The 21,914-nt window shown below is 36.3% G+C and overlaps 1 protein-coding gene across 2 annotated transcripts in view; it reads left to right on the top strand.

Moving 5' to 3' along the window:
- Positions 1-21,914, top strand: part of CLCN3 (chloride voltage-gated channel 3) — a 90,679-nt gene that overhangs the window by 65,467 nt on the left and 3,298 nt on the right. Inside the window, exons 8-13 of one of the 2 annotated variants that reach the window (XM_044681438.1) lie at positions 1,441-1,521; positions 2,664-3,209; positions 8,897-9,083; positions 12,833-13,231; positions 16,280-16,496; positions 20,858-20,933. In XM_044681438.1, the coding sequence (XP_044537373.1) occupies positions 1,441-1,521; positions 2,664-3,209; positions 8,897-9,083; positions 12,833-13,231; positions 16,280-16,496; positions 20,858-20,933 (1,506 nt within the window). The remainder of the gene's footprint in view (positions 1-1,440; positions 1,522-2,663; positions 3,210-8,896; positions 9,084-12,832; positions 13,232-16,279; positions 16,497-20,857; positions 20,934-21,914) is intronic. The other variant, XM_044681439.1, reaches the window with a different exon arrangement.

The following is a 21,914-nucleotide window of genomic DNA, read 5'->3' as shown; positions in this document are numbered from 1 at the left end:
ATATAAAGCCAAAACCTCAAAGTAAAAACTCAAATAAGCTTATAAGGGTTAAAATTAATGGTTGGATAATAATTATATGTAATTTTGTGGTTGCCAATATTTATTGTATCTTGAGCCAGAAATTTATTTACACATATTTATAAAATGGAGAGGAAAAAATAGAGTAGAGAAATGTGAAGAGGTTAGAGAGGTTATCATTCCTATCTACCTATGTTTTACTTCAGGTCTGCTTAAGTGAAAGGCTGACTCTTTTCCTGTTTTCTGAAGAGACTAGCTTCCATCTTGGAAGAGGCCATGTGGTTACTCACTACCAGCCTTCCTGGTTGAGAGCTAATTAATCTCTGCCTGAATTAAGCAGTTAATCCTGTCTTCATTCTAGTGAGGTACTAAGTAGCAGTACTTAAGTTAGTGTTAACTCAAGATAGACAATAGAGTAAAGAATTCTCTTTCACAAACTAAAGTGAAAATTAGTATGCTTTGATCTGCCTTTCTGACTAAAATAGTTCTTTCTCTGGAGATGGATAGCATTCTTAATCAGAGCCCTTTAGAATTGTCCTGGATCATTGTATTGCTGAGAGCACCTAAATCTTTCACAGTTGATCATCATGCAGTATTGTTGTTAATGTGTTTGTACAGTGTTCTCCCGCTTCTGCTTCTTTCACTCTGTATTAGTCGATGTAGATCTTTCTAGCTTTTTTGGAAATCATCCTACTGATCATTTCTTACAGCACAATGGTATTTCATTACCAACATATATCATAATTTGTTCATCTATTCCCCAGTTGACGGACATCTCCTTAATTTCCAATTCTTTACTACCACAAAAAGAGCTGCTATAAATATTTTTGTACAAGTAGATTCCCTCCCCCCCCTTTAAATTTTTTTTTTCTTCTCCCTTTTTAAAAATCTCTCTGGGATGTAGGTCCAATAGTAGTATTATAGGGTCAAAGAGTATACTTAGTTTTTTGACTCTTTGCTCATAGTTCCAAATTGCCCTACAGAATGATTGGACCAATTCACAATTTCATCAACAGTCCATTAGTGTTCCAGTTTTCCACAAGCATTTATTAAGCAAACGGTAGATGATATAGTTTCAGATGAGGAATTCATTATCCTCACTTTTCCACATATTTGGGAATATTTGTCCAAATTGTTAAAGTTAAACTAAAGGAGTTATTTTTTTAAACAAGAACATTTGGGGACAAAGATGACGACATTCATGAAGATTTTTCTTAAAAGTTTCTTAATCATAAATAGAATAAAAGAGCATGTCAGGAAGTAAATGAACTATTACTTCCTCTTGGTACTTATGGAAGAGGCAGGATGGTGTTCATTTCACTAAGGAATTTTGATGTGCTATATCAGAATAAATATTGACACTTTGCACGTTGGGATTTATAATAAAGTCTGAGATTAAATTCTTGTGATATTTTTTTCTAGGTGCTGTCAGCTGCCTCAGCAGCAGGAGTATCTGTAGCTTTTGGTGCCCCAATTGGTGGAGTTCTTTTTAGTCTGGAGGAGGTATGTAAAAAACTGCAATGGTAGAATGCCCAAAATTATGATTATAAATAGATCCTTTTGACAGATATTTAATAAATTTTCTTTAGCTGTTGGGCATATGGATGAATGAAATGTTAATTTGATGTATTTTTTCTATCACAATTAATATTTCTGATTGAATGTTGCTTTATTGACTGATTGGATAGAGACCCTGTGAATTTGTTAGGAAATGTTTCATATACTCCTTTTGAGTTACTTAAATTGTAGCCTTATGTTACATTTTCATTTTGAAAATCTTAGCTTTAATTTCCGTTAAAATGGTATCTATGAATTTTTCTTGTGATTTAAAAAATTCTATCAAAAAAGCAATTTTTAATAAAAAAAAGTTTTAGTCTTTTCAGAGCAGTGCTTTTTTTTCTGCTTCCTAGACAGGCTCAGGCTCTGTCCTTTTTATACTGTGGGTAAAAAAAGTGTTGGTTCTTTTTTTTAATATGCTTTTTTGGAACCATTTTTTACATTTTAGTGGCTTTTCCTAAACTCTGCTCTATGAAATATCGGTGTGTTCCAACCAGTGTGATAAAGGGTCTATGAGAAAATCCTAATGTTAGTAATATATTTCTCTTTGAAAAAGTAAATATGAGATTATAGCTATGTTAAAATCCTTAATTGTGTTTACTGTATTCTTGGCCCAGGGGTATTCATTCCATCCTTAGTCTGGGTCAGTATTTAAACTCTGGCACCTTGATATATTTTGAGCCAAAAAGGATCTCTTGGCTAAGTCATTTTGGGAAACACTGAGGTTAGGTGGATACAATTAACTTTTAAAGCCCTTTTGAATATATTTTATAGTTCAGAGGATAAGAATGAAGGTACTTTTACTTTAAATTATTTTAAACTTCTTAGGAAACTAATTCTAGGACCAGTACTTAAAGTAACTAAGTGTTTATAACTAATTTAAATGTATCTTACTACTCTGTTTTGTAGGTTAGGGAGTGATAATTTGAAAAGCACTTGTAGTAAAAGAAAAACACACACACAATACACACACTCACATATGCTCTCTGGTAGCCAAATGTAGAAGATTTATATTTGCCAACTATTTCATAATATAAAGAATATTTGTTAAATTAATAACCAACATTTCTTCATTTGTTTCTTTGCAGGTTAGTTATTATTTTCCTCTGAAAACTTTATGGAGGTCCTTTTTTGCTGCTTTAGTGGCTGCTTTTGTTTTGAGATCCATCAATCCTTTTGGAAATAGCCGCCTGGTCCTTTTTTATGTGGAATATCATACTCCATGGTACCTTTTTGAACTGTTTCCTTTCATTCTCCTAGGGGTTTTTGGAGGCCTCTGGGGAGCGTTTTTCATTCGGGCAAATATTGCCTGGTGCCGTCGGCGCAAATCCACAAAGTTTGGGAAATACCCTGTTTTAGAAGTCATCATAGTTGCAGCTATTACAGCTGTGATAGCCTTTCCAAACCCATATACAAGGCTTAATACCAGTGAACTGATTAAAGAGCTTTTTACAGACTGTGGACCTCTGGAATCCTCTTCCCTCTGTGACTACAGAAATGATATGAATGCCAGTAAAATTGTGGATGATATTCCTGACCGTCCAGCAGGCATAGGAGTATATTCAGCCATATGGCAACTGTGCTTAGCACTCATATTTAAAATCATAATGACTGTCTTCACCTTTGGTATCAAGGTAAATATTAAAGTTACCTGTAATTTAAGTAAGTTTGTTATATTGAAGTATTTTCCAGGATGTACTTTAAAATAATGGATTTACCAGTTTTTAGAAAGCATAAAATAAAAAAACAGAAACCATAAAAATAAAAATAATTTTGAACTTGTGAATTTTATTTTGAAGGTAGTATAGGATTTGTTTCACTAACATATGAGAGCTCACTTTTTCTTAGAAGGTTTGCTTTTGAGCAATTTTAAAAAAAAAGTTCCTTAAAATTTATCTTTACTATTAATACTTCAACTTATTATACATCTTGTACATTGACTGCCATGTCTGACTTGGAATACTATTATGCTTCTGCATGATTTATAGTAGGAAACAAATGTCCAAAATATATTCTTCCCCAAAAGGTAGTCTACATATGACTGTTTGAAGTTGGCATAGATGCATAGATAAATCTTCAGATCCTTGGTCTTATCATTTCTTGTTTCTGAGTTTGGGACAAGTCACAGATACTTTGCTTTGAAATTTGACTGTCCCTTGTGTTGGTTTTCATTAAGGAAATCAATCATTGGTGCTTCTGAAATATAACTCATCTTCTCTATTTCATGCTTTAACTATGCTCTATTGAACCACAAGCGTAGAATTAGCTGCCACCTCTTTTTTCCTCGCTAACTAACTAATTAATTAATTAATTAAGGATATTTTTCCATGGTTACATGATTCGTGTTCTTTCCCTTCCCACCTCCTGGGAGCTGTCACTTCTTCTACTTGGTAGATCTGAATGTTAATTGAAAAAGATCCTGTTTTGAGAACTTAATCCTATCCCCATACTTAGAAGACAGCATAATAATATAGAAATAAAGGAGGAAAGAAAAGATGTTGCTTGCGAGTCTCCTTCCTCTGTCGACATTCAATGGTCTATAAATCCTAGACACTTACTATAAGATAAACCAAAGAGGTTGTCACTATTGAGTCTGTCATTGAAGTTTGACTGTAAAGAAGTGGTAAAAGATAGACACAGGAAAAAATAGGGATTATGAGATCACTATATAATAGTAAAGAATTATAATGGTAAGAATATTATTAATAAAATTTGGTTTTGGTTGGCATTATGTTGATTCCAATGATTTTCTTGTATCAAGGTAGATTCATTGAATGTTTGTGACTTGGAAAACTTTAACTAAAGACATTAGCCTTAGTTTAATGTTCTGTCTTTAAGAAGGATATTTGACATTTGATCACTCAATTTGGATGCCTCTTTTAATAACTATGGTATGTAAACTAACCCCATGAGATCATCTTTTTCTTGGTTTTGTGGCCTCCTCATTAATAGTTGGATCAATTTAAAGCCAGTGTTTTAGACAGTTTTGAATTTTAAATGATTCTTTCCCTCATGTCTGCTACTCTTCTTTTTTTCTTCATTAAATTTAGTATTGCTATTTTAAGTAACTTAAACTAAATGTTAAGAGTATTTAGCATGGAGCAATAGTAATAAATATGTGAGGTTTCATTCTTCTTTGTCATTAAGGCATATTATATATTAATTTTGTACAAATCTGTGCTTTTTAAACTAATTCGTAGCATAGTTGATCTAGTTTCCACTCTTATTAGTCAACTTAAACTGTTCTCCAAAGTTACTGATGATTAAGTACTATATCCAGTGCCTTTTTTAAAGTGGCTATCTTCTTTCTTAATTTCACTGCAGAATGTAACACTGTTGACCACCTTCTTTTCTTCCTAGATATTCCTTTCTTTTGGGGTTTTTGTAATATTGTTTACTGTTGGTTCTCAAAAGATTATAGATCTAATAATGTAAGGGACCTCAGAGGCCAACACCCTTATTTTACATCTGAGTAAATTCCTTAGTCCCGGGGAAGAAATGACTTGTCCAACATCACATAAGTAGTCAGCAATAGTGGCAGAATTTGAACCAACATCCTCTGACTCTGTAGTTAGGGTACATTCAGCTTCCCTAGCTTCCTGAATGATTCTTCTACGTCTCTTGTGCGACATCATCCTCCATACCTAACTTTTCAGCTTTTTGCTCATTTCTCCTCCTCATTTGCTGTGTAGTCCAGCCAAACTGACCTACTTATTACAGGTACCTTTTCCTCAGTGTCAAATCTTAAAATCCCAGGCTTCCTACTTCCTGTAAAGACTTTTAAAAATCCCACCATAGACCCTCTGAAATGACCTCGTATTGACTTTTTTATTTTTTATACATTTTGCTTCCCTTAAAAAGAATATAAGCTCCTTGATGGTAGGGTTTCCCCTTTCCTCAGCATAGTATTTGGCACATAGAAGATTCTCAGTAAATGTTTGTCAGTTGATTGATCAGTAAATTTTAATTTTCACTTGTCTTAGGCAAGGATTAGAATTATATTTTCCAGAACATTAATATGTGATGCATCTATTTATTTGAAATATGTTCAGTTCCGCTGTATAATTTATAGGAATAAGAGGGTATGAGTATCAATTAGGTCATGTTTGTGAAGTATTTTCAGCTCCCAAGAAAAAAGGGTTTTAATAAGCTCAGTGATTATGATAATTAATATCATTCATTTACTATCATGGAATTTGTCAAATACTCTTAACATTAAAAGTCCATGGATGATATGAACAGATTTTATGTTGTATGTCTAGATAATTCTGGTTACACAAAAATGAACATCTGTACTTATCCCATTTGAGTAAAATAAATGTTTAATTCCATCTTGTTATAGAATTTATGAAATATGAAAAGGCAAATAGCTAATTCTTTTTTTAGCAAATTAATTGATAATTGAAATTGCCATTGCTGCATTAGTGTCACCAGCTACTTTAACAGTGCCCATTTCTTCATTTCAACTTCTCACAGAATACAAATCACCATACTATCCTGGTGGTATTCATATTAGTTTTAATGCAGATATTTCTAATGGAATTTTAAGCTGGGTATAAAAGACTTTGCACATTAACATCATAGAATAGTTTTTTAGCATTATTCAATTTCTCTGGTAAATAGAGAAAAAGAGTAGCTGAACATTCCTAGAATAATATTTTGGTGTTTTTAGCAATTCCTTTCATATTTGACCTCGAATCCTTGAAAGCTACTCAGTTTTTGAGCCTTTCAAAAGCTAGACTAGAAAGATGACATTTATTCATTTTACAGACCTTTAGATTTGCAAAACACTATAGTTGGTTACAAATGAGAAACAAATATAAGACATGGTCTTTGCTGCAAAGGACCATAAAATATAAACTCTAGTAAGGAAGATACAAGATATACAGAAAAAAACTGTACCATAAATTTAAGTGCAAAAAAAGTCAAAAGTGGTGAGGCAGGTAGAGAAAGAACACTACTAATTGGGTTATTTTCTTTCTTCTACATGGATTATATGGACTACTATAATTTGTCTGTCCTCTTGTGATTCATAATTGGGAAGCACGGTTTTGAAATTTCTTCTTCTATATATCTCTTAATTGAGTATAACAGTTATTACCATTTTCAGTTATACTGTTCTGATGAATTTTTACAACTTGTCACAACTGGCACAGACAAGGCTTTTTAATTACATCTTATGACCCTATTCTCAAGCAGCCCAATTTTCTTTTTGTTAGCTTTAATTGCTAGGAGGCAGCTGTGGCTCAAAGGTTAGAGCCGTGGCCCTGGAGTCTGAGTTCAAATCCAGCCTCAGATACTTCCTAGCCTCATGACTTTGGGCAGGCCATTTACATTTACATTTAACCTCTCTGCCTAGGAGGCAGCAGATGGCTCAGTGGATAAAGTGCTGGAGTCAGGCAGACCTGAATTCAAATTTGGCTCAGACATTTAACTAGCTCTGTGACCATGGGCCTGTCACATAACCTCTGATTGCCTGACAAAAGGATCCATAAGATCACTGGAGAAGGAAATGGTAAATCTCTCCAATATTCTTCCCCCACAAATCCCAAGGATAGCTGTGGTCCATGGAATCATGAAGAATCAGACATGACTAAATAAACAGCTGCTAGGAAGTTTTCCTTATGGCATGTGAATGTAATAGAATGTTCCTGTGCTGTAAGAAAAGATGAACTTGGAAAAAATAGAGAAGCATGGAAAGATGAATAGATGCAAAGTGAATTAAGCAGATCCAGAAAGATGTATCAACAATGTAACTGGATAGAAAACTGATCCCAGAACAAGTGAAATTGAATTATGGGATATTATAATGAAATAGCATTTTTCTTCACATCTTTGTGGATATGAACATATACAGCTGTGGGACATTGCACATGTCAGACTTTTCTATCTTGATTGATTTTGCTGAATAGTTTTTCTTCCTCTTAAAAAAATCTTTAGTTATAAAGGATAATTCTTTGGAAAGGAGTAGGGAGAATAATATATGAAAAAATAGAGGCAATAGAAAAAAAAGCTAACAATAAAGATCTTTTTTTTTTCATGTAGTACTTAGAAACTAAATGTTATACTCCAGGTGTGATGTGATTGGAGCCCAGCATAGAAGGAATGTTGCATCTCTCCCTCAACACAGTGCTTGTCCCAAAAAATAGCCTAAGATTGCATTAGTTTCATCATAATCATAGCATTTATATAGTGCCTTATGTTTTGATTACATTGTTTCACTTGATTTTTCTAATTTTGTGAATAGATAGTGCAGCTATTCTTCTTTCTATTTTATAGCTAAAGAAATTTGAGACATAGAAAGGTAAAACATCTTTCCTAGGGTCACACAGGTGGTAAGTGACAGAAGGGAATTCATATATATTTATATCTTCTGACTCCTGGTCCAGTGTTTTTCTCCTTACAATTCAGCCATTCCCACCTGTACTTGACATGTATTACTAGCTGTTCTAACAGTCTTTAAGTCTGATTTTTTTTTCAGGTTATGTGGATAGAATTATTTTCTCCATCCTGTCATGGTAAAATGGTATATATTGAATAGCCCTATAACAGAGTTATTATCAGGAAAAGTAGAACTTTGAATCAACAAAGAAATATTCTTAGATTAAATGAAATAAAAAAAGAAACCTTTGCAATGCTGGCACTGAGTAAAAGTATCCTGTGTGAGAGAAGAGATATACTATATTTTTCTAATCTACAAGATTTTGAGTGGGCTAGATGCTCTCTAAGGCTCCTTTAGCTTTAAGTCCTATCCTTGTGGGATGTGGTGCTATTTGATGAAGAATAGTAATAGCAAAGGCATATAGAGAGCTACCCTTCTGACACATAGTGGCTGCCTGGCTCTGAGCAGATCACGTCCCCTTTAATGGACCTCGACTTTATTGACATCACCAAGCAGGTCCCATTTGGCCAGGGGAAAGGATGTTCCTCACCAGCAGTTCCCCACTTCAACCATATATTTGGTCAAAATAGAAGAGAACAACAAACACAAAATGGTTACTCCAGCCCACAGAATTTTGTTACATGTGTTTATAAAATGTGAGGGAAATAAGCCACAGTGATGGGTATCTGCTCATAGAGATTTTGGGACTGTCACTTAAGTAGTGAGCCAATGGAACATAACTAAGGAAACTGGAAAATTACCAACTTCTCTAGACTAGGAATGTTTTCACATTTGGGCAGCCCAGGGTCTCACAAAAAAGAGGTGCTTAACAAAAGCTGGCTCCATTGGTATTTTAAATTTCTATACTTAAAACTTTAAAAAAACAACATGAAGTTTTAAATGTGAACTTCACCAATAGTCTTGTTGCTCTAATTATAGGTTCCTTCTGGCTTGTTCATTCCCAGTATGGCAATTGGAGCCATCGCAGGGAGAATTGTGGGAATTGCTGTGGAGCAACTAGCTTACTATCATCACGACTGGTTTATCTTTAAAGAATGGTGTGGAGTTGGAGCTGATTGTATTACCCCAGGCCTTTATGCCATGGTGGGCGCTGCTGCATGCTTAGGTAATGTCGCACCAAAAAAAGCACCTGCATTTCCTTTTAAAGGTGTTAACTGAACTGAAGCAATGGTACTATTGGCATTAGTGAGTACCAATTATGTTGTCCTGCTATTAGATTGCCTCTTATTTCAGAAGCTCAATAGTATGCCAAAGTGTCAGTACCCAACAATCTATTTTCATTAGGTGTACATGGAGTGTTCTGCATATTCCTATGTCTCCTTTGACAGAATTTAATTTTAATCAAAAAAGCAGTTCATAAGAAAAGACTATATTAAAACCAGAAAATTCCTAGTTCTGGGTCTTGTGATAGACGTATTAATTTTATTTCTCTTTAATACACAGTAGATAGTACCTGTGTTTTAGTACCTATGTTTTACATAGAAAGTTCTTCATAACTGATTTAACAGTTGTGTCCAAGTCCTATTTAACAGTCATTTATAAGCATAAGCAAGAATCGGTCACTTCTTTCAGTTGGCAGGAATTTACCTCCTATAGAGTTGGCACTGGCAAGAGCTGTGAGCTATAAAAAAAACTTAATATATCAGGCTACATTTGTTGTTTTTATCAGCGACAGAGGCAGCCATAGAGTACATGCTTAAGAAAATTGTGAGTGGCATGGATGGGTGGGTAGCTCACAGGCTGAGTGGTGTATTGGAGGCGAGTATTGATGGTGGTCACCTCCCCCACTCAGTATAACTGCTTCAGACTCTAAGTATCAAACTATCAGGGGTTTATTAAATGATAAATTAAATTCAGGGTAAAAGGGAAAAAGGTATAGGGGAATCAAGGAAGGAGGGAAAGGATGAACTTCACTATCAACTATGTCTTCTCCCCAAGAGAGCAGCTCTGGACTTCTTCTGTGGCTTGGTCACAGTAGCCCACACTCTCTTCCCCCTACAATCTCCTATCCAATATTTCTAAACTAATATAAGAGGGAAGTAACAGGATCAATGGATTCAGGCAGGATCAGGAAAAGGACCCCCCCCCCCTTTCAAGCCTGCTCCCCCAGGAGTTCGAGCTCTCTGGCCAAATTGGAGAATTGCTGTTCAATGCCTTCTTTGTTGGTATTTGTGATCTCCCAATAGTCACTCATAAAAGTACAGAGGAACCCAATTCTTTCAGGATCCACCCCAAAATCCAAACCTTCCAACCAAAGAACCAACCCCCCAAGGTCCCAGTCCGGTCAGGAGTGAAGTGACAGTTGAGAAAAACTCCTCTTACTGCTGGCCCCTCCCAAACAGAATTCTATCAGGGTTCCATGGGGTTGGTCCCCTTCCAAGACGAATGCTTAGTGATCCTTGATTTACCCAAATTCCACACTTACAGTGGCAAGACAGTATCCCAAAAGATCTGGAGAGGCTAGACTGGTTGCCTTAATGAAATAAGATGAAATTTCATAGAAATAAAAACAAATTTCTGTTCAGGCTTGCGTTCCAAAATTTGACTTCATAAGCATAGGTTGGGGAAGTGTATATAACTAGGTAGCAGTTGACCTAGAAAAAGACCTAAGAATTTTACTTTAGTAAAACCAAGTCAACACTGAGTCAACATGACAACATGCCAAATGTGTAGCACTCTGATCTCAGGAGCTAATGATGCATTGAAAAAGGCCTCGTGTCCAGAACAAGGAAAGTGATAGTCCTGTTATGCGTTTCTCTGGTCATACTACATTTGGAACATTGTACTTAGTTCTGGCTATTCAAATTTTTAGGAAAGCTAGAGTGTGTCTAAATGAGAGCAAGTAGAATAGTGACTGTGACCTTTGAGGATCGGTTGAAATACCTGGGGATAATTAGCTTAGAGCCTTGTTGGTGAACCAATGACACATGTGCCAGAAGGGGCTGCCCCTCTGCCTCCCAACCTTGCCTGAGAACATTTCTCACATGACCCACCCCTCTGCCTACCAGCCCAATGGGAGGGCTTCCCACCTCCCCTGTCTCGGGGTAAGGGGTTAGCGCACATGCTGCATGAGGGTGCAGCTTGGGCACTTGGTCTTTAAAAAGTTTGCCATCCCTGGCCAAGAGAATAGAAGATTTAGGAAGGGTATGGGAGCTATAAGCATTGGAACAGTTGTCATGAGGAAGAGTAAACTTTTTTTCTGGTCATAGTGGCTAGAACTTGGAACAAAGTGTTGAAGTTGCAGAAAGGCACATTCAATTTATTAATTCCTTAACAGTTGTTCAAGAGAGCCATTACTGTAAGAGATAGTGAGTCCTTCCTTGCCATAAGCATTTGAAGTCTTCAAACAGATTGAATGACCACCTCTTAATAATATGGCAAATGGGATTCTTATTCATGTGTTGCTTGAACTATATTACCTGGGAGGTACATTCTGACTAATGATTCTTTGTCATCCTGTGCTATAATAAATTCAGAAAAGAGGGAAATAAGAGCTATAATAGTTAGGGGAGGCTATTTGAAGGAGATGGGACTTTTGAGATAGGCCATAAAGTATGAATAGGATTTGATCAAGAGAAGAAGAGAATTCCAGGTTAATAAGCCGAGCAAAGGCACAGGGTTGGAAATGAGCATAATCCTGAAATTGGGTCTCACTAGAGTGGGTACTATGGTTTAGGGAATATTAGAAAGTTAGAAAGGATGGGCAAAGTGAAAGACCTTGAAAGTCACCTAATGGAGTTTAGGCTTAATAAACAGGCATTAAGAAGAAAATTTTTTTCCTTCAATAGTATGATAAATTGGTGAAAGGAAAACCTTAGGAGGTAGTTAAAATAGTTACTATGATAAGGTACTGGACTAGGTTGTATATTGCAGCAATGGGGGGTAGGGTGGGGCGGAGATAATGAGTGGATGCAAGTTTTTTGAAGGAAAAATCACCAGGACCTGCTGATTTTTTACTGTTTGGTTATGGGTTATGGTGTCATTTATAGATACAGGAAAGTTAGAATAAGGAATTGATTTGGTGAGAAACATTTGAGATGGCTTAGTAGATAAAGAGCATCATCGATTTGGAGTTAGAGAAATTATATGACTCTGCCTTGTGATCTTGGGAAAGATGGTTTACTTCTCTCAGCCCCTTTCCACCTCTGTAAAATGAGGAATTTGGATTAGGTGATCTCTACGGTCGCTTTAGTCTTTAGAATTTAGGAATTTTTGACGAATTTAGTTAACAATTTGATGTAACAGTGGGTCATTGAAATCATAAGCCCTTTAGGTAGTTAGGTGTATCATTAGAGTTCCAAGGACAAGAGTAGAAACAATAGATTTGGGAATAATGTATATAGAGGTGATCATTGAAGCCATGGGAACAGACAAATTTAGATCTGAACTAATTATTAGAATACTAAGGTCAATTTCAGCCTCCATGACAAGTGTGATTAGTATGTCACTGGGAGTGAAATAGTTGTCATGGTTTCCCAATCTTGACAAAAATAAAAGTAGATTTTTATAAGTGCACAAGTGTAAATGACATATGGAATATGTCATTCCATATTGAAACCATTGCAACTTCAAAGACAAAATCACTTTAATGGGACTTTTGGGATTTTATAAGAGGCAAAGTAAAAAAAAAATATTACTGATAGTAATTATGATTCTGCCAGAGGTATGTTTTTCATTCCTTGTCTTTCTGATTCACTGAAGCAATTTTATGCTACCTGTTTTTCAGTGATTTGGTCCTATTAATTATAAATAGTTGATATGTAACCACATTCTTTACTTAGTTCAGAGAAAAGTAATCTAATAATGGTATGCTTACAGATCTTATTCTTATCTGATTAGTATTGATCTTTACAGGTGGTGTGACAAGAATGACCGTATCTCTGGTGGTTATTGTTTTTGAGCTTACTGGTGGCCTGGAATATATTGTGCCCCTCATGGCTGCAGTAATGACCAGTAAATGGGTAGGTGATGCCTTTGGTAGGGAAGGCATTTATGAAGCACACATCCGATTGAATGGATATCCTTTCTTGGATGCGAAGGAAGAATTCACCCACACAACACTAGCAGCTGATGTCATGAGACCTCGAAGAAGTGATCCACCTCTTGCTGTCCTGACACAAGATAACATGACAGTGGATGACATAGAAAATATGATCAACGAGACCAGCTATAATGGTTTTCCTGTCATAATGTCAAAAGAATCTCAGAGACTAGTGGGATTTGCCCTCAGAAGGGACTTGACTATTGCAATAGGTAATAATTTTTCAATATTTTAAGGCTGTTTTCTTGTTTGTATTTGTTTAAAAAAGAAATAGATTGTGTTCATTGAACCAGTGCCATATTGATGAACTCTAAAATCTATTTTTTCTCCCCAAGGAAAATTGTATTCTCTCACAAGTTTTATTTCTACCAAATAGAGTTTATTCTCATCAGTAATGTCTATCATTAGAGATAGGAGGCACATTTTCTTTAATAAATGGAAATAGAGTAAAACTGAGTAAGCTGATATGAATTATTCATAGTACTCTGTAATTTAACCAGCAGCTCTTCTTCAGCTAGCTACATAATGCTTTTTAAAAAAATTAAATTGTTAGATAACCTAAACTCTATCCATGTTCTTTGATCTCTTCCCTCGAACTTCAAATTAAATAGGCTTTTCCATTAAGCTTATGATTTAGATTTATTGTATCGACTTGAATAGATAGCTCCAAAAGAGGAAATTCTGATTGTTCTGATCAAATGCTAGATTGAAGATAGGTAATTTTCTAGCAACCAGCTTTTGTGTCTTAGGGAAAGGGAAGGTGGAAGATTTGGTTTCAGGTTGCAGTCCTGGTTTATTTGTCCCCAGGGAGTCTTAGAGAAGGTTAAGTGTGCCAAAGTATGGTTTAAGAAATGGAATGTGGTGACTAGATCTAATAATGGTCATTGTACTCAAACTTGGAGAGGGGATGGCCTTTCTATGTAAAATGAAAATTTCCCTTGGTTTTTGAGATAGAAATTTCCTATTTCTTCATAGAAGTGCATCCACTGACTCCCTTTCTTCAGGTATTAGTGATAGCCAAAGGAAAGTAAAAGAAATTGCAAAATTAGTGTAATTGTAAATAAGAATAGAACCTATTGATTAAGTGGAGGGGATGCATACCAAATAGGTTAAAGAACATGAGCTGATGTTTTTAGAAAATGAAGTACAAGTGATCAAAAACTATATTGAAAATGTTCCAAGTTATTAATAAGAGAAAACAAAAATGAAAACAACTGAGGTTTTACCCTATCCATAGCAGATTGGCAAAGATGATAAAAAACAGACATAATTGGTAGTGGATGTGATATGGAAAGACTAACGAGTTGTTGGTGAAACCATGAATTGGTCTACTTAGTCTAGAAAACAATTTTAACCTATAGTAAAAAAGAAATTTAATTCTTTCTCCCCTTTTACCCAGAGTGAGTTGCTGGGCATTTATTTTAAAACTCATTGCTGGGCATTCATCCCAAAGATATTAAAGTTAGAAGGAAAATAGATATACCACAATATTTATAATAGCACTTTTATGGTAACAAGAAATGAAATGGAGTGACAGCCTTTCTGTTGGGGGTTTCTGAACAAAGTATGTTTAGTATAAGAACACAAGTCCCATTCTTACATTAGTAAATGTCCTGGAATGTACTATAAGAAATAGGAATTCAAAGTACTTGATTTGACTTACATGAACTGTTGTAGAGCAAAGTAAACAGAATAAGGAGAACTGTATACGTAATTAAGAAAAAACAACATGAAAAGACTTAGAGCTCAAATCAGTTCACTAACCTGTCTTGACTGCTGATGATGAAGGGACTGGCGATGAAGTGGGAAAAGTTGTAGAGTATAGGTATCTAATGGTGCATATATGGTTAGATGTGATCATTAGGTATTTGTTTTCTTTAGGTGAACTTTTTATTACAAGAGAGATTTCTATAGAGGAGAGGATAGCTGGGAGATGGCAGATGTTTTTAAAAAAAGACTAATATTCTCCCTATGAGAGTTGATGTGGCATAGAAGATAAGAAAGTCATCAGAGTAAAGGAAGTGCTCAGATTTTGCCTTTGACTGACCTTGTGACCCTGGATAAATCACTTAACCTCTCAATGCCCAGACAGTTCTCTTAACCTGAGATCTATGAACTTGTTTCTTTAAAAAAATTGATAATGTTGTATTATTGTATTGACAGCCACTAATATGCTACCTCTCACCTACTCTTTATAAAGAATATATTGACTGGGGCCAGTTAGGTGACTCAGGGGATAGAGAGCCAGGCTTGGAGATGGGAAGCCCTGGATTCAAATGTGGCCTCATACATTTCCTCACTGTGTGACCCTAGGCATGTCACTTGATCCCTATTGTCTACTCCTTGCCCCTCTTTTGCCTTAGAACCATTACAGAGTATTGATTCTAAGATAGAAGGTAAGAAATTTTAAAAAAATAAAAGACGATGACTGACAGTTTTTCCCCTCTTTGAATGTAAACCCTTCAGAATATCTGCTTTGTGTTTGTATTTTTCCATGAAAATGTAGCTAACTATGTTGAATACAAGAAAAGCAGACTGAAGTAATGGATAGAGGATTTGTCTTAAAGCCAGGAAGACCTGAATTCTCTGACATGTACCGAGTTTGTTAACTTTTGCCAATCACATTATGCCTCTTAGAGCCCTAGTGTTTCCCCTAGCTGGGTCATGATCCACCCACCTGAAGAGTAGCATGCCCTCCCTCCTGTGATGCTGTAATAGGGGAGGAGCCACGATCTCCAGGGCCACCTGCTCTTTCAGAATATCCACCTATTGGGACTGCCAGGAGAAGTCCAAAGAGGCTACAGATCCTTGTAAAAGAGAGTTGGGCTGACAGGATGGACCCATCTTTTGTTAATTGCTTTCTTACCCCTATTAATAAATGATGTTATTCTTAGGGGGATGGATTAAACTGTATGCTGGAGACACAGTGTCAGCCTGCATTGAGAGGGAGTCCTCTCTCCTAGAAGTTCCTTATACCAGTAAAAGCCCAGGTTCCTATTTGCTGTTTGCACTATTTCATAGCCAACTTTGAAAATTCACCAATAATACCTTGCTTCATAAGGCAAAGTAGGATTTAAAAAATAATAATTAAGTAGCAGTACTCCACCCATCAAAGTTTGACCAGCTTCTGAACTCGGTTTCTTTGTTAGTCAGGAAACATGAAGAATCATGAATTTTCTTTTTAGTACTGGATAAGCAGGTTGCTTATATGACCAGCCTTATTCTTCATTTGTATTTTTTGTTCTCTTCTGTCTTTTCAGAAAGTGCCAGGAAAAAGCAAGAAGGTATTGTTGGCAGCTCCCGTGTTTGTTTTGCCCAGCATACCCCATCTCTTCCAGCAGAAAGTCCTCGGCCCCTGAAACTACGAAGCATTCTAGACATGAGCCCATTCACCGTAACTGACCACACCCCCATGGAGATTGTGGTGGATATTTTCCGCAAGCTGGGTCTGAGGCAGTGCCTTGTAACACACAATGGGTAAGTCTGGTACCAAGAAAGTCAAGCCACCAGCTAGAACAGAAGAGACAAGTCTTTGGCCTCTTTTGTGGAGGCCACTTTGGAGGGCAAAGTTCAGCTGCCTTTCAGATGGAATGTACCATGTTTTTTCCCCTGGAATTTCATTGGTGAGCAGTCAGATTCCTGCTTACCTGGGAATGTAACATAAATAGCCTAAAGTTAAGTTTGATTGAACATAGATGAGAATTCCTATTATCAGGAAACATCTGGACCTACAGTTAATCCATATAGAACCCTGAAAAAAACATTTTTTTTTGGCCAGTGCTTAATTTTTCCATGGTTGTCTCACAAAATTATTAAGGTTTCTATTTCAGCTTTGTTTAGCATAAGTGATGCAGGGTAGGGAGTATTTGACTAAAGAAAATTCATGGATTAACCAAACATTTCATCTTAACCAAGATTTTACATTTCTTTTCCTGTCTTCTCACTCCCTGCTACCTTGGAGAATCTTTTATAAAAGCCACTAATGAGCAGCAAAATTTTACTTTCCTCTTATTTTCCTAATGGTTGAATATTTGTCAGATTAGTCATCAAAACACCTAAGTAGTTCACGGGGGCTTTGCAGATCAGAGCACTAATATTTCTCTTTGGCCCCACATGCCCTTAAGTGCGCTGCTATTTTCTTGGACCGGGGCATTTCCTTTAGCCTTATCTCCTTCCCCTCCTTTCAGTGTGCATTATTTTCACATTTCTTGACTACCTCTCCCTACTTGGCCCTTTTCTCTCATATAACCTGCCTCATCTCAATAGTATGGAAATCCAACCTCGGTTTTATAGTTTAACATATCTAGAGAGGAGCTAGAGCCTCTGGAAGATTACTGTGGGTCAGTGGCACATAAAACTTGGATTTACATTCTTATAAGCATTGTAACTGAGTAGACATGCTGAAAATCAGTAGAGTAGCCAAAAAATTGAAGTGGTTAGAGGGCTATAAAGGAGAAACTGGTGTACAAACTAACCTCTGAACCAGAACTGAGATAAGATTAGATAAGGTTTGAAAATTAGATCCTCCTGTTCATTATAGTTACTAGGACTTTGATCTTTATTAATAATCTGTGTGGTTTACAAGGGGGAAAATATGCGCCACGTTAAGCAGAATTTTCCGACGTTAAAATGTTTTTGTATAAAAATATTAGTAAAAGTATCCCTTATTGTATGAGCTTTTGTAGCCTATCTGGCTCCTCACCTCTCCTAATCCTAGTGCCCTCTGCTTTAAAGCGAGGAATTGTTTGTAATATTAAACTGTTGGAGACATTAAACAATGCTCTTTAGGGACCATGAAAATCAGGACAAACTAGGTCCTTGGAGTTGGAGAATAATGTTTTGAAGACGATGTATAGAAAGCGAATTTATAGATATAAAAAGCAAATGGGTTGGAGTTCCTAGGATGTGACCAGGGAAGAAATGTTACTATGCAGTAAAGTGGTAATTGCCAAATTGTTCTGCCCCAAAATCCGGTTTGGCAACAGAAAATTGGCACTTCAGTCAAAAAGGAAGGTCAGATAAAGAGTATTCTTGTGTATGTGTGCCAGCAGGACTTGGGTTAGATAAGCAATGCAGAATCAGACTTAAAATTCTATCTCATTGGGGCAGCTGGGTAGCTCAGTGGATTGAGACTCAGGCCTAGAGACAGGAGGCTCTAGTAAATCTGGCCTCAGACACTTCCCAGCTGTGTGACCCTGGGGAAGTCACTTGACCCCCATTGCCCACCCTTACCACTCTTCCACCAAGGAGCCAATACACAGAAGTTAAGGGTTTAAAAAAAGAAATTCTATCTCATCCCTGCCCACTGTGCTCAGAGCCAGTATTAGGCAACTGAAGTGTCACATAGTAAAACTGGAAAGAAATTACTTGAAAGACTATCAGTTAAAATCTAGAAGTTAGATTTTTGAATGTTGCATATCCTGATTGGAAAGGAGATGTACAGTAAGATACCTGTTAAGCATGCCTAACTGTACTGTTAGATTTTGCTTAAAGAACAAACATACTAACTAGGGAAAATGTTTCAGAAGCTTTTTTGGCCACAAATTCATGGTAGTAGTTAGCATTTGAAGTTCTGTTATGATCAGTAATTCCCATAAATACTCTGCTTGGCATGACCACTTCACATATATAATAAGTACATAATGTATTGACCATGACCTACCTCATTTAATTTTCATATTTCATTTGCTGATAAGTTCTCCATTAGGAAAATTGGATTGCATTATTATATAAAATGAGAGGGTAAAAACTATGAGGCCTTTTCAGAAAACTAAACAAACATGTAAGAAATCTCAATCTCTCTCCCCTCCCCCTCCCCCTCTCCTCTTTCCTTTCTTTCTCCCCCTACACACCCACACACACCCACACACACACATGCACACACATGTGCACTTTCCCTAATTTGGTCTTTGAGAATGCTGATATGCATATGTGTTTATAAGTGGCCAGTCTGGGGGCATTTACTTTAGATATCATATATCCAGGACTGGAAGAGGCCTCAAAGACCAACTAGTCTAAGCTCTTAAATTTATAGCTGTTTCCTAATTCATTCCTGTGAGTTGTGTAAGGTGTTAATGGAGAAGATATGTTTTATCTTCAACTTAGGGCAGAAATGAAAAAATGAAAGAAAAGTAAATCATAGTCACAAAGCGTAGGCGGAAATTTAGTGCTTTTCCACACTGAGGTTCCAAGTATTTCTCAATATTCTCATAGTTCATACCAGATTCTCAAGAGTTGGAGAATTGTAATAGTACTTTGGATAAAACATGCAGGAAACTAGACTGTTCATTCTGTCATCAGGAGAACGGTTACAGATGTTTCTCTGCCCAAGATCCCATTTGATGTTTGCCTGAATACCAAAGGAACTTCAGAAAATTAAGGAAAAGCCTCTTTTAGCACCTTCAGAGAATGCACTAATGGCTCACAAACCCTGTTTTGATAGCTATTATTTGTTTTTAATAGTGACAATTTCTTATGATACTGCTTTACTAGAAAGAGAAGACATATATTCCTTACCTGTACTTAATATGCCATTTCCTCTCCCTTTGCAAAATTCATAAATCACAATTGATTTGAGAGTTTTCCCCACATTTTCATGTCTCTGATACTCCTTAGCTCATTCTAATGAGTTAATTTTCTAAGAATATTGCTTCTTGATTCGCTTTTTTAAAAAACCTGTACCTTCTGACTTTGAATCAGTACTCTGTATCAGTTCCAAGGCAGAAGACTCATACCAAGTCATGCAGCAGCTAGGAAGTGTTTCGAGGCCAGATATGACCCCAGGACCTCCCTGCGCTAGGCCTGGCTCTCAGTCTGAACCAACTAGCTGTTCCCTCCTCTTTGCTTTTTAGAGTACATGTTACTCCAAAGGTCTTATAACCAGGTATTCTGAGGTTTTGCCAGATAATTGAGAACAGAAGTAATCAGGCAGGGAGACATTTAATTTGAATGATACAAATACTTGGATTTGCTGAGTAAGCAACTAATAGGCACATAAACAAGAGTTTTGTTTTCCAATATACATACTCGGGGACTATGGTTAAACCCATGGAACTACACTAGAGAACAAAACAATTGTATATTTGTTTTATATGATGATATATAAGCAGTCAGAAATTTGTCCATCTGTGTCAAACTAATTTCATTAGCTTTGCTTAAATGTGTTCATTTTTATATTGAACAGAGAATGGAATGGTTTTTAGAAATGCATTTTCAGTTTGACACCATCAGAATTCTAGGATCTTGGCATAAGACTTGAATAAGAAATGATTTACCCCAAATACTTGAAAGTTAGTATGGTTGTCTATTAAAAACATCTTTTGAGTGTCCACTACGAGCTAAAGTCCAGTTGATATTAAAATCATAGCATCCTTTTACGGTCCCGAGTCCTTTTTCTTCCTTCTGTTACTGAGGTTGCTTTAAATCGTTGCTGCCTGTTTATCCTGGAAATGAGAAAACTTTCTTTTTCCTATTTTAAGGAAAAGAAATATTATGCTAACATTTGGATTTTATTCTGAGAGGCACGTGAAACACATATAAATCTTTAGGCTAATTGTTTAGCTTTCTTTCCATTCATCTTGGATGTTTGCCTGTATTTCTTTTGACTTTGGTTTTGTTTTTGACTGTTTTAAAAACATTTTGTTATTTTGTAAAGAAAGTAGGAGTCTAATTTAAATGGCATTTTCATTTTAAAAAATTTTCTAACTTTTATCATTAAGAGTATTCTTACAGTTCATGTTTTCATTTTTCTTTCTCTAATTCTTGGTCATTATGATTGGAACCTTTTTTCTTTCATTTAATTTCCTGCACAGTTATTAGCATAACATGATCTGTTTCAGGATTGTCTTGGGGATCATCACAAAGAAGAATATATTAGAGCATCTCGAGCAACTAAAGCAGCACATCGAACCCTTGGTGATTAGATATATCAGATCTCCTAATTAGACACCCTAGAAGTCAGGAAGCATGAAACTTGTGAACTGTTCAGTGCTCGCTTACCCTGAAACCTGCTGAACAACCAAAATCACACTGTGCGATCAATTTGTATTTGTTTCAGACAAATTGTAATTGTAAAATAAACTTGGAAATGTATGCCATTCCACGCCTAGAAATTAAGCCACAGCTACTTCTCTCATCAAAATTGTTAGTCATGCTGTATGCGATGCAAGAAATTAAAGGTGTAAAGTGGTATTGGAGATTCTAAAGACGACCCCTGGCAGTCATCTTGGTTTAGTGGGTGCACCAGGTTTAGAAGAAGCCTGGCTAGAAGAGGTTCTTCCCCAGTCAATAATGTTCTTGCATTGAAAACAAGTCTATTGAATTCCTTTTTTACTGATCTTAGCAATGTAAGGATTGCTGATCAGGGCAAAAGAAAAGTCCCTGGTGGTCTTTGGTCCCTTATCCAACCAGAGCACAATTTGCGGGTGTTTGTTAGTAGTCATTAGTCCCATCCTGCCCTGCACCATAACCTTCCAAGTCATGTCTTTTTAAAAGGAACGAATTCTTTTTCTTTTGGTGAGTCAATGTATGTCCTGCCATTTCATTACTGAATTGTACCTTGATCCATGTACATGTTTCCAGTATCCCCTGATCCCCTCCTGAGGTCAAACGCACTTTTGTTTTTACTGGCTTCATGTCCTGGCTGTTGTGTTAACTAAGAACAGTTTTGTTATTTCACCTTAATTATCCCTTAGAAGTTGTCTTTTCCCTGCAGTAGTCATACCTGTATTAAGTCTGTCCACCCAATTTGCTGCTTAAGCGCACAACTTATTACGTATTCCTGTTGTATGCTAATATTTCACAAGTGTTTCATGCATCCTTTTAAAAAACAACCACCAAGTACTAACCAGAATAATGTGCACAGCTGCTCATTCATTCCGCTTCTGCTTCTCCTGT

The sequence above is a fragment of the Gracilinanus agilis genome, chromosome 6 (assembly GCF_016433145.1).
Source record: "Gracilinanus agilis isolate LMUSP501 chromosome 6, AgileGrace, whole genome shotgun sequence".
Lineage (NCBI taxonomy): Eukaryota > Metazoa > Chordata > Mammalia > Didelphimorphia > Didelphidae > Gracilinanus > Gracilinanus agilis.
The sequence above is the reverse complement of the archived record's forward strand: the minus strand, read 5'-3'. Positions and strand labels throughout refer to the sequence as shown.